At 33.9% G+C, this 14143-nt stretch overlaps 1 protein-coding gene across 2 annotated transcripts in view; it reads right to left on the reverse strand.

Annotated features, from left to right (window-relative positions):
• Positions 1 to 2211: 2211 nt before the first annotated feature.
• Chd64 (transgelin calponin-3) overlaps positions 2212 to 14143 on the reverse strand; it is a 69079-nt gene continuing 57147 nt past the window's right edge. For both annotated transcript variants that reach the window (XM_072541048.1, XM_072541047.1), the window contains exons 3-4: positions 5303 to 5507; positions 2212 to 3073 (exon numbers count right to left, since the gene is read on the reverse strand). In XM_072541048.1, coding sequence (XP_072397149.1) covers positions 2903 to 3073; positions 5303 to 5507 — 376 coding nt within the window. In that variant the 3' untranslated portion in view covers positions 2212 to 2902. The remainder of the gene's footprint in view (positions 3074 to 5302; positions 5508 to 14143) is intronic.

Genomic DNA, 14143 nt, shown 5'->3' on the forward strand with positions numbered 1-14143 from the left:
AAAATTTTGTACTTCCGAGGAAATCCCTACTAGATATGCAATTTTCATTACATCTGTCGATCAGTTTTTATCCGTTTGTTTCAATTTGTGGATATTACTACTCTTTATATTCTACGTAATATATCTGTAGTCGATTGTAAAATTACCAGTTAACATAATGATAAAAGAGGAAAATTAAATAATCCTTCAATGGAACCCAAATGTGTATTTCGCCCACCTCGAATCACTCAAACTATTAATTCAAAAGTATTCACTAATATTGTGTATACAAGAAACTCACTTCAAAGAGAATTCTATAATAAACCTTAAAAAATTATACTCCTGAACCTGAACAAATTAAAAGATGTCATAGAAATTGTCAGCACCACCTTACCACTCCCACTCAAACGTTGTGAACAAGTGATAATAACTCGACTACGATTAGGACATACTATACCAACCCATATTCACTTAATAAATAAAGAAGCCATCCCTTTCTGCCACAACTGCAAGACACAAATCACTGTGAAACATTAGAATGCAAAACATACACCCTAGAAAGAAGAAAAAAATAACCTCTCTACCAACATGAATCTACTAAGCTGCCAGTTCAACCAAGTGCTGAAATATTTGAAAGACATTAATTTTTACAATATTTAATAGAATATATTTAAGTTATATATACATTGTAAGAAATTGAATACTTGTAATTTGTGTTTGTACCCCCTGCTAATAACTCTTAGTAGTTGATGCAGGGTCATTTTTGTTTAAATAAAAAAAAATATCCTTTGTAAAATGTTTAAGTCTTTCAAACAATACATTGCCGAAGATTTTATACGCAGATGCTAACAGAGTAAAACCTCTGTAGTTCTTAGTTGATCAACGTTTTTATGCAACGGACATATTATTCCCTTTAGCCACTCTTCTAGTACCAATTCATTCTGCCATATAAGTACTATTAGTTTATGGATTGCTGCAAAAAATTGATCACCACCTTTTTTTTTACAGATTTCCGAACAGATTTCATCTATTCCTGGGGCTTTATTGTCTTTGAGTTTTAGGATCGCATTTGACACTTCTTTTCTTGTTGGGTCTTCACTGTGTAGTTGACGTTGTCGATTTTGTTGATTGTCTAGTTGTAACCTTCTTCAATATCGTTTATATTTAAATGTTCGCTGAAATCTTGTGCCCATCTGTTAAGAACTGAGTTTTTATCATGTAGAATTTCACCGTTAGTGTCTTTACAAATTTTTAATCGTGGTTTAAATTCTCGACGGCTATTATTTAAGGATGGTAGTATTTCCTCGTTTCATTTTTATCGAATAAATTTCATTGAGAGTGTTCTGTTCGTATTTCCTCTTCTTACGTCGATGAATACGTTTTTCCTCTCTTCTAAGACGTCTATACTCTTCTTTTTTTCTCCGTGTACAACTTGTGACCAATGATTTCTTTTTTCTGACTTGATTTTGATATTGCAACCGATTTCTGTAACACAATATCTCGTATATTTGCCCATAATTGGTTAATGTCTTCTTTTTCTTCTGTCCTTATCTGATCTTCTATTTGCTGTCTGTATACATTTGCAATGTAGGTATCTTATAGTTTATTATTGTCAATTTTTTCTCTCCTTTTCCCGATCTCCTTCTTTAAATAAGATATCTTTAAATCGTGCCTTAACTAAATAGAGATTTCTATCTATGTTTCATCGATTCGATTTATATTCTCATTAGTAGATGTCGCTCTAGCGTCTGTCGGTAAATATTTTAAATATTTACTTTTATGCATAGAAAAGGTTTTATTTCGTTAGAACTTACCGTGAGTTCGCTCTGAGGACACCCCGAGGCAGAAATATGCATATCAGCGAATGGTACGCTGTAACCAAATCAAGCTTTAACGGTCTATTTTATTTTTGTAATATATAACTCCCTCACTTCCAGGTGCTTTGTTCCTTGCATTTCTTTGATAGTATTTTTTATCTCTCCTTCGCTTATTTCGGGAATTACTTCTGAGTTCACGGGTGTTATGATTATTTTCAGATTATGTTTCGAAGATGCAAGTGAACCATTTATTGAGATATAAAGGTCGCTGTAAAATGTTTCGATTAATTTTGTTATTTTTGTTTTGCTGTTTTGAAGTTGTCCTTGTTAATTTATAACGGATATTATGGTCCTCTTTATGGTTTATCCTCTGTATACATTATAGGTCCCTATATAAAATAATAAAAACGCCAAAAACGCTATTTTTTAGTTTATTGTTTATGGAAGTGTTTAACAGGAATGTTTACAACAATACTGTTTAAAAATCGATCAAAAATAGCTTGTAAATCTACACTAATATATATTTTCGATGTATTAACAAAACATATATTTCATAAATAATAGTCTTAAAAATATTCTTATACAAAAATGATCAAAAACAGCAGAATCTCAAAACTCAAGCTAAAACTCTTAAAATGTTAAAATTTCAAAAACTTTATTTTTAATAAAAACTTGCACGTCTAATTCAATGTTGCATATTATTGTAATAGTACTACTTGTGTGCAATATTATATATAACGATGGAAGAAATTGATTTAGATAGATCGAAATCTTAGTTGAAAAGTACAATGTTTGAAATACTTGGCAGAAGGAAGTGTTAGCTATTTATTGGTGCAATTATTTCTCCAATTTGGTTCTGAAATATATTTCTTTAGTTAATATCACAATTTTAATTCAACCAAAAATCAAGTTTCTGGCTTGAGTTTAAAAGTTACACAACGACTAACAGTAGGCTAAGTACCTAACATCTAACAGGCAACTATGTGGTTCTAAGTACTATAAAAGACTCTGTTATTTTTGAGTACCAAACAGCTTCAACATTAAAACCCTTGAAATAGTTTTAACACAAAACTGCTGGAATGGTTCCAAGTTTATTTGTTCTTAATTTACATGTGTCTTGTGTTCCCGAAATTGATCCCTGATTGAGTTGCACCTTTGTTGCTTCCCATTTGAAGTCCTATGATTGTTTGACCAGCACGAAGCTTCTCTTCTGAGAACATTCTCTCGTTCTTTTCGGCTTCTTTTGGTCCGATGTGTGGTTTGCCATATTTGTCAGCCTAAAACATATATTAAGTTATTAATAAGTACTGATAGAAAGGTCTTTAATTTAAAGGGTTTTAATGAAATTTGAATGATATTAATCTATAAAAATAGAAAACTATAGACCGATAAAGCCTCCTCTAGCTATGTACAACTTTTTACCAAAATAGTCACCTGTAGCTTAGAAAATAAACCAAACCTCTATCAATCAATAGAATAAGCTGATTTTCGTTCAGGTTTCGGTACCAATGAGCATCTTATAGCGCCAAAAACCTTAGTAAAGAAAGCTATAGAGCACAACCGTTCACCAGTACTAGTTTTTGTTAGTTTCTAAAAGGCTTTCGATATGGTAGAATTGATCTGAATAATCAGGGCTCTAACTCAGGGTTTGCAACTTCATGAAAAAACTAACGAGTTCCCATTGGAGAGAGGTTTTAAAAAAGAAGACACGATGCCGTGTCTTCTCTCTTTACAGAAGTTCTGGCGCATGCTTTCAAAAAAGTTAATTGGTACAAGACCGGGATAAAAATCGACGAAAAAATGCGTAATAACCTTCGATTTAGAGACAATATTGTCCTCATTCGACGTATACGTATGTTAGTAAGAATGTATTTTGCCTCCTTTAATATTCAATCTTTGCTCTGAAAGAATATTTAGCAAAGATTTACACGAAATTAAAATAGGGATTCTACTAAACATCCTACCAGTTGAACATCAGATACACAGATGACACCATTTATATGCGGACAAACTAGAAGACCTACAAGTGTTTATGAACAAAATCACGTACCACAGTCAACAATATGGATTGAATACAAACGCAAGGAAGATTATAAAGCTCATAATAATTAGAAAGAAAAAGATAGCAGAAAGTCAACTATAAGTCAACTTAACCTTAGAAGAAAGACTGAACCACTACAACTACCTCGGCACCATAATAACTGAAGCATCGGTCAACAACTAGGAAATAAGAACACGCATTGAAAAAGCTACATGAACCTTCAACCGGATTAGAGCTTTCTTCAAAAGCCACAATCTTTTTTGGTATAAAAGTAATAACGCCGCGATGCTACATCTTCTCTGTTCTGTTTTATAGTGTTAAACCGTGAACCTTGAACGAAGATTGGAAACGTTTGAGATAGTGGCTGTATCAGAGAATACTCATGAGCCCGTGAAATGATAGAATTACAAATAAAGAGGTATTCAAAAGAATGAAGAAGAACCAAGAAGTACTGAACACCATTGAGAAATCCTTATGAGCCTTAAGAGAAAGGAATACATCAATGTTCGCTTCTAGTTATAACATATGAATCCAAAACACTAACGCTCACAAAAATAATGCTTCAATAAGAATTATTCACAGTTCAATTAAATAATGATTCACAAAAGAACGGGCATAGAATACATAGAAAAACTATCAAGGCTAACATGGAGATTCGCAGGACATGTAGTACAGCTCAGTGATGATAGATGTACTAAGAGATTATTAGAATGAAGACCCTGTGAAGATAAAAAAAAATCAAGGAAAACCACCGACTCTATGGACAGACGATAAACAACAAATTTCCTGGAGGCGTAGGGAGGAGGCTTATGTCCTGTAGTACACGCAATAAGCCGAATGATAATGACGATGATCTTCAAAGAAAGCGTAAAACTTTTTGCGTAATTCGTATATTTAATTTATAAAAATAACATCATTTAACTAAAAGAGACCATCCTAAGCCATTACTTGAAAATGGCGACCATGTTTAGGTTATGTCAAAGATACCACCCAACTTTGGTGTAAACTCTGGTCATCTAGTGTAAATGATTTTCAAAAATATCTTTACATTGCCGCTCACTACACTTCTTCCCTTTTTCAAGTGTCCTCTCCATTAGCAAAGGTTAGCAATAATTTTAGCGAACTGTAGGGGGTTTTGTGCCATTCTTAGAAGTGTATCTGAATCGTCTTCTCAAATGAAGTATGTTTTTCAACCATACAACACTGCCTATGGTCACGTCCTTAGCGGGGCTTTATTTTTCATTATATTACTAGTTTTGATAGCACTTATCTTTCGTGTCGAGAGATGCGTCCTAGGTATAAGATCCTTTTCATCTAGAGTTATGCTGTTTTTACAATTCTTCTCAAAACGTTATTCCTCAATACTTCATTAAACTTACTAGTTAATAATTAATGGTTACTTAATATGTAAATGCATTCAAACAAATATGCAGTTTGGAAATATATGTAATAGAAGCATTCTTACCTTCCTGCCTAATGATTGTAAGCAAATGACAACTGAGTTAAGGTTCTGCCTCTCCCACAGATCTACAGTCTGGAATGTTTCCTGAGGTGGTACACCTAATTGTTTGGCAGCTTCTAGGAAGGCGTTGATATTTTCCATACATTTGAAAGCCATTGCGGATGTGTTAATTTTCTTTACCATTCCGGGTTGGATGTTATTTACTAATCTAAAAAAAAACAACAATTATTCAAATTAAATTTAATCATTTTTCTAAAAAATACACTGCAACTTTTATAGATCTATTGTGCGTTAGTTTTCTCATTAAAAGCGTCCCATTCTGCCCTGGCCTCTTAATGAGGTACAGCTGGTTCCTAAAAAGTTTTTAAGATTAATAAAACATGAAGAGAACTAGAAACTCTCTAAAGAAAGCAAGATTCTGGAAGACCAAAAATATCTACCGCTCATGAAGATCGTACTTTTGGAGCTCGGCTTTTGGAGAGATTAGAAGAGAATCCTTTTGAAGATGTGAAAACCGCAAGAATTATGTCACAGTTTCACAAATCAAGACTTTTGGGACAGGGTAATAATTACAGATGAGAACATTTTTCAATCTTCTAAAAAGGGCAAAATTGGGGTGTATAGACCAGATAATAATAGATTTAATCCTCTAATATGTTGATAGATATCGAGCAGCTGGCCAATGTATGGGGATGGATTTCATCCAGAGGAATGGGAATGGTACGGCGTATTGATGGCAGGTTTGTTGGACAGACTACCTGAATCATCTAGAAAACATCATGCTTCCCATTGTAGAACAGTTGTATCCAGAAAATAATTTTTTCCTCCAACAAGATAATTGTCATGTTCACACTGCAAATATAATAAATCAGTGGCTGCAGAACATCAAAACCTTACCATGGCCCACCTACAGTTCAAATCAAGAATATTTGGGGGTTATTATAAAACGGTTGTATCGGCGTAATTTTATACCTCAAAATGCTGAAGAGCTGTGGCACGGTATAAAACAGGTTTGGGAAGGGCTCTCTAAAGAAGACAATTCCATAATTCCTTTCACGCAGATGGACTACAAGCTCTTATCAATGCTGATGAAGATATTAGAAAATATTAATTTTATTTTTACATACATACATAATAATGTAGTAATTTTGATCTTCCAGACCAGCTTTCTTTCGAGAGTTTCTTTTTCCTTTCATTTTTTGAATGTGGGGCACACCCCCCTTAAAATTTTTCTGTGCGCTTAGATTTTGTTGTTTCTTTTGTATGAAAAATGCTTTCAGAACAAGAAAGTAACGTGTCCAAAACAATTTTTATTTTGTAACTTCAAACGGCTGTAACTTTTTTGTGTACACTTTTGTACTAAGGTAAGTTGATTCAATCAATTTATTTTTGTCCCCGGAATGCGTGATTTAATTTATGACATACCTTTTTGAAAAACCCTGTATAATGCCTATTTTACGTTAAGCTCTAATTTCTACCATATTTTCAAAAGAGTTTTTACAGTAATGGTAATAAAATTAGATTTTGTTTCACGTTTTTTCTTTTTCAATATTTGATTTGATAAATTACTTATTTCTGAGACTAACAATGTTTCTTATGTCGTCACATCGTTAAACTAAATTGAAAACTACTGTTCTCTATATTATTACGACATTGTCTTACATCAATTCGTTTTCTACACTAAAACCGACATGGTTTGTACAATTTGTAAAAGATGTGTATTACTTCGCAACAGCAACCCATAACATAAAGGGAGACAGTTTTTATTGCTTGTTGCTAGACTATTGGTTCTTCTTCAGTGACTAAGTGAACTCAACCTTACAGAAATTGAGAACGATCCTTGCTTGTAAAGCTTTTTTAAAACATATTTATTTTATAAGGTTTTATTATACGCCACTGATTCTATGTTATTTGAACACACTTCTTAATAAAAACAATGTTTTTAACGAAAAAATTATATAAAATAAATAACACAAAAAATTCTTGCCGTCTTACAAATGTTTATTGGACGTAAACGAGTAACTTAAGGTAAATAATAGCCCTTATATAAATTCTCTACCATCATATCAGGTCCATTCGCTCAAGCGTGCAATTAGACCGCGAACAAATGATTTTCCGATTATACAGGTACTATCTAACAACTGCTTTTGTTAAATTTGGTGATAACAATATTTAATAAACAAAATATGCAAATGATTAAATGTCATTTTCTACTTATAAACAATATATAAACAATGTAAGATTTACAATTTTAACCCTTTCAAACCCTCGGGTCATAATTATGCAGTTATTTCCGGGATTTTCCGAGATGTCTGGGGGGGAGGGGGGTAAAAATTATGTCATTATTATTAATACCGGGACAGACTATTCCAGCCAAATTAAAAAAAAGTAAGTTTTTACGGTGAATTTCAAATGGACTCAATTTTTCCGATGTTTTCCATATTTCCCGGACAGTGAAAACTATGTAGTTATTCATATTTCGACGAGCTACCCCAGATTAAAAAGGGGTTCTAGCTGCAATGGAAGCCGAGATAATATAAATTTTTCCTACGTGTTTCAATTTGAAGTTCCAATCTCGAAAAAAAAAAACGAAACTAAAACAGTTATTCCCTCCACTTTCCTATGTCGATCTTTCGAAAGTACCTTCGTTTCGAAGGGCTTAAGTTTCGAAAAATTGGATGAATTTTATAGCTATAATAGTTTCAATATAAAGTTTAGATTTGCATTCAAAATTTGTGCAAATTTTACGTTTATAAACAATGGAGATATGATTTTTTTAAAAATAGTCCCTAACTTCGTTCCTAATGGTCATAGGTTTTTTTTTATTTATGTAACTGTGAGTTTTTTTACCAGCTATGTAAGTTATTACAATTGTTTATAAGTAAAAAAACATACCTACATACATACATTTTATTTTGTTTACAAAAAATTAATAAAATTTTATAAATTAGTGCAAAAAAACTGCTTTTTTGCAAATATTTCCGTAAATTATTTATTAATTTAAATTTAAAAACGGGACAATAAAGATATTCTTGATATAAAAAAATGATATAAATATTGTTTATATAAAATATATGGGAAAAAACTTATAACACAAAAAATCAAATTGTGACCATAAATTATTGTTTAAAAAAAAGCAAGGTAAAAATACGAGTACTTTTTCATCTATTCGTCATCTAGTAACCCCAACTATGTCTTAAAAGCTTCAGATATCTGCGAAAAATTTTGCCGTGAAATCGATGATTTTTACATAACCAGACTGTGCTAAAGGCAATTTTAGCTTTGTAACAACCAAAAAATCTTTGTAAAACCAAAAAATTATAATCTTACAACAGCCACATGGCTATGTTATCTGAACATTAACCACACCGTGTCTGGTTTATAATTATAGTAAAGACGGTGCTGGTATAATGATTTAATAGGTCTGATACAGAATACCAAAAGTGGAACGATATTGACCATCTCTAGAGTTTACAATAACCAGCGGCCAGACCAAGCCATGACTCACATTTCCTTGTATGCCAATACGTTTGAAGTTTAAATAAATTTAAAATAAGCCATGACATCATTTTCGGTTTACCATGGAATTTTATTGACTATTGATTCTTTTACTTTTTTATCAATGTTTATTGTAGATGATATGAACGCCCTATTTAAATATATTAAGATAAAATATTATTTATAAAATGTATTGTCATTTTTAAAGTGCAGCTACAATGCCAAATGAAAAAAAAATTCCAGTTATGATTTGAATTTCTTGAACACCATGCACTAATATAATATTAGTAAAAATATTCACAAATAAGTAATGAATGATAATTATGCAACAAACATCAACGTGATAATGCAAAACGTGAAGATTGTGAATATAAAAAACAAATTGATAGTTTCTTTAAAATGTCAGAGATCATTATATTTGTATTTAAAGAGCTTATGTTGAATAGAAAATGTATTAAAACAATTATTCTTAATATTAGTCAAAAAAAAGTATCAATAAAGGAAGAGGATACACAATTGAAAATAAAGAAGTAAAATACTCTAATTATGCAGACGACGTAAGATTGATAGCCCAACCTGAAGATAGTCGGCAAAGACTAGTCCACAAATTTAACATAAGAGCAGAAGAATTTAATATAACAATATCTCAGAAAACTAAAACAACAATAACCAGCAAAGAACCAATCAGATGTAAAATAGAAATTGATGGCATTAGTATTGAACAAGTACTGGAAATCAAATACCTTGGAATTACATTGTACACAGATATGGAGACCTGGACAAAGAAGTGAGATATCAAGTATAAAAAGCAAATAGACTGCAGGATGCCTTAATAACACTTTATGGCAAAACAGACACATTAACACTGAGATGAAGTCAAGAATTTATAAAGCCAGTGTAAGACCAATAATGACATATGCCTCAGAAACACGACTTGGCACATCAACAACACGAGGGCTACTGGAAACGGATTAAAAGAAAATGCAAAGTACAGTGTGTATAAATGAATGGACACTAAATAGAAAAAAAAGATTGGAATAACCACATAAGCAGAATGGGGGAGACCCGTGTGGTTAAGATAGTAAGAGATAAATCACTAATCTAACCACATAAGCAGAATGGAGTAGACCCGTGTGGTCAAAATAGCAAGAGATAAATCACTAATCTTGTTGTGTTGATACAGTTGTGACAGCTCAGGGAAGTACCTTCAATGAAATCGAAGTAAAGCTGACAGATGCCCTAGCTAGAAGACTTAGCAATACACTATGACGAAAACCATCTGAAACCCAATCCTACAAAAACCCAGGTGTGTGCTTTCCACCTTCCACAAGCATGCCCGAGGACACTGGAGGTGGAATGGTGTGATCAGATTCTGGAACACAATAAGACGCCAAAATACCTCGGCGTACGCCTGGATAGAACTCTGTCTTATCGATATCACTGTCAAGATGTCAAGAAAAAAGTTAGTGCCAGAAATAATATCATCCGCAAACTAACAAATACAAAATCGGGAGCACAACCACAAACTCTCCGTACTTCTGAGCATTATGTTTTTCTGTCGCCGAGTTTGGAGCACCAGTATGGGAAAACTTTACTCACGCTAAAAACGTCGATGTTGCGTTAAATGAAACGGTTCGTATAATATCTGGTTGCCTGAAACCGACACCTATCGAAGAGGTCTACCCTATAGTTGGAATCGCTCCACCTGCTATTGTCATCGAATGCCATAGTCTAGACAAGTACGCATTTCGATGCGCATCGCCCCGCCTCGAATTTTCCCATTGGCTCTTGACCTGGAAATCCCTATTTATCGCTCGAACCGCGCATATAAATATTGGCGATTTTCAGGTCAACCAGGTCAGTCCCTCACGGGCTCTCCGAGAGCTTAGTGATCTCGGGGCTCTGCTTCCTGCATTTATTTACCATACTCTGTGGCTGAGAATTGTTTCAACTTAACTTAGTGTTTTATTTCGACGAAGAAATTGTCATGTAAGAAATATCTTGCCTTTTTCAAGGCAAGACACCGAAGATAAAGTCCATAACCCGAAAATGGACTTAAGTAGGGGAGCTCTCGACAGTATATTCGAAGCCCTCTACAGAGCACCCGGAGACAACAGAAGGTGGTTAGACCCTTATTTGTTCCCCCGAGGTGACACTATCAGAAGACAGGTCACATCAGCGATAGAACGAAAGAAGCAGGAGACGGATCGAAGACACACCTTGTATGACCACCAAGTTCAGCCAAGTCGACTAAGATCTCGGAAAAGCTTTCTGAAAAAATCACGATCTCTTCCCGAAGAGCCAAAGACGCGCCGAATACACCTATGGCAAGCGTCAGCTACAACACATTTTGCTTCCTCAGAGGAAAGGGCCACTGGACACAATTTGCCGTATGGAAAGCGCTAAACAGACTAAGAACTAGCGTTTCATGTTGTGCAAGTAACCTGAAGAAATGGGGATACCAGGAGGACGATACCTGTCACTGTGGTGAAGTTCAAAATAGTCACCATCTACTATCATGCACAGAGATGATAGAGACCTGCACAGAAGAAGACCTAGTTTTAGCGAATGACAGAGCCATCTATGTGGCCAACCATTGGAAATACAAAATTTAAAGATACGGAAAGTAAGTAAAGTAATCACCAATCGGCATAAGAAGTATTGGACGACCGTGCAAAAGCCAATGTAGCCAATTACTGGGGGAAAGTAAATGTGGATATAATAGATCACGAGTATTAAGGTAATACTAGCTCTTTTGTAGGTTCTTTGGAGATAACATAGAGAATAAAGTTGTACTAATATCTAGCTTTCAATAATGTGGTTTATTTCAATAGTCTGCAGTAACAGAACCTTCTATTTATGCCTCATCTATATAATCGTAGAATATCATGCGAGGATGAGCAAGTTAGGGGTGTGAACAGTAAATTTGCCTTTGTTTAGAGGCTCAAGGGTAACTTTTATACCTAAACCTGGCAAGACTGTACAGGAAAAGTCCATGAAATCGGTAAGTCTGGTGTCATTTGTATTGAAAACTTTAAAAAAAGCTGCTCGATAGCAGATTATCCATTATCTTACCGACAATATGCGTATACAGCAGAATTCCCTACAGAAGCTACACCATCATCGCGTGCAGAGGGTGGAAAACGTTCTGGAAAAGCAAGAGATAAACTCAACTTTACAGGGCTCTGAATGGAACAGACTGAGTGTAGTTAGACAATGGACTTTAAATGTAAGGATTAATATAAACTTCAAGAAGTATGTGTAAGGCGGAGTATGTGTTTACTTTCATAATGTAGTAAACAGTACAAAATACAGTAGTAAAGTTGGCCTTTGCACGACATTTCTGTTGTAGTACTGATTTGTACATGGTTTCTTATTAAAAATAATAACCTCCGAAATACATACAGAACCGAAATGGAATAGAATCCGAATAGAATCCGAAATAGAATAGTAGAAGTAGACATCCAAGTAGAATCCTGCAAGGATATTATCGTCCTAGAAAATATAAAATCCTTCTTCGCGTCTCGTTTTAAATATAGAATTTATACACCTCCGTTTTTTCATTTGAAACATGTAATACCAAAAATATATCGTCATTTTCTTCTTCCAGTAGCCTTTTAAAGAACAGTTTTGAAGAAGCCTTTTTTTATATCTGATATACTGAAGTATAGAAGCACGTTTTGCTTATGTCGCTTGGTGTCTCGGTCTCGCCATCTGTTATCTATCTCGGTAGCTTGTTGCGGAATGCCAACGTTCACCGGCGAGTTTTACAATTTGCGAGCGTGAAATAATCACATGTTACGTCACTTTTTTCACACATATTTGATTTTTTTAACGTGTTAAAAAGTGATTGTTCATCCACTAACACGGCTTTAAAAAGGTTTACTTTCATACCGGTCATAGAAAAAAGTAATTATTTTACAACCCATTTTAGAAAAATCAATACTACGCCTATACATGAAATTCAATTTATGTTTTAAAGCAAACATAAACTATTTATTTCGCCACCATTGTTAACTCTTATAGGTGGTCTAACTAGAACGTGCCTCACCTGCTCTCATGCAAGAAAAGGGTAGAACCATTGCAAACACTACAATAACATTCGTAAGAGACAGCATAGCTTTTTTTTAATTTTATGGGCGTTGTAAATTCTGTTACAGGTTTTAAAAAATTATTACGGTCTGAGCTAAGAGACTAAAATTGTATATTAATTAGTAGACGTACACGCTGTTCTCTGTATAAGAGACTCTTAATATCTGAGTTAGAAACGTCTTTACGTCTAGATCATGGTGTAGAAAAATCTCTTTGAAATAGTCATTATCTTCATCGGTGGACTACAGTATTATTTTAGCCTGGACCTGTCCTAGTATGTTTCGCCGGTAATTCCTGTCCATCCATTGTCAATTTTTCTAGGCCAGTTTCGTTTACACTTTCCATCCATCTTATTTTCCACAAGTGGGAGTAAGATTAATCTGGGACAATAGTTTTTATTCGATCTTAAAGGTATCTAAGCTTCTTCTGCTACTTCTTTACTCCTATAGACTTCATCACCTTCTCCGGATTCCACATTCATAGATTGCTTCAATTATTCTGTTATCTACTACTACTACAAGATGTCGGTTTATAACGTTCTCCGCCGTTTTTCGACTTCCAATTGCCACTTTGTCCGGTCGTTGCGTAGGTCCTCTTTTATATTTTTTCTCTCATCTCTTTGTCTATTCTTTCTCTCCAAGTTGTTCTTGGTCTCCCTCGTTTTCTCTTGCCTTATGGTTGCTACTTATAACCAAGTGTCTTTTAAAATATAACCTATTGTATTTTCATTATTCATGTTTTCTTCAACACTTCCTTTATATTCATTGAGATGTTATGCTTCTTTCTTGTAGCTTCGTAGTGTATTTACACTAATTTTGTAATATGTTTCACGGAAAGGGTTTTTTGGTAATTTTCACACATTGGTGACACAGTTCGCATAAAGAGGTAGGTTTTATGGGTTAAGTTACTGTTTACTGCAATTACGTTATTCTCACTTGGTGTGGTCTGTTCGATGTTCACAGTTTCACTAATTACTTAATTTCTTTTAGTTTATTTTGCGATGTACTCCACATGTTTTACCATGCACTTCTTTAGATTTGATTTCAGATTTCAAATCATAAGAAGAAACTTTGTTAATGTGCATGGAATCTTTGCTGAATGATGATGAGTAGGCTAGTTGGTTTGCTTCTTCATTTTCTTTTATACCAGAATGCAATGGGACAAACATAAAGTCGACGATGATCTTTTTTTCGTTTAGGTTCGCTATTTCTAACTTTATCTGTAAGGCGATTGGATTATTGGTATATAAATGCT

Source organism: Diabrotica undecimpunctata, chromosome 8 (assembly GCF_040954645.1).
Source record: "Diabrotica undecimpunctata isolate CICGRU chromosome 8, icDiaUnde3, whole genome shotgun sequence".
NCBI classification, from domain to species: Eukaryota; Metazoa; Arthropoda; class Insecta; order Coleoptera; family Chrysomelidae; genus Diabrotica; species Diabrotica undecimpunctata.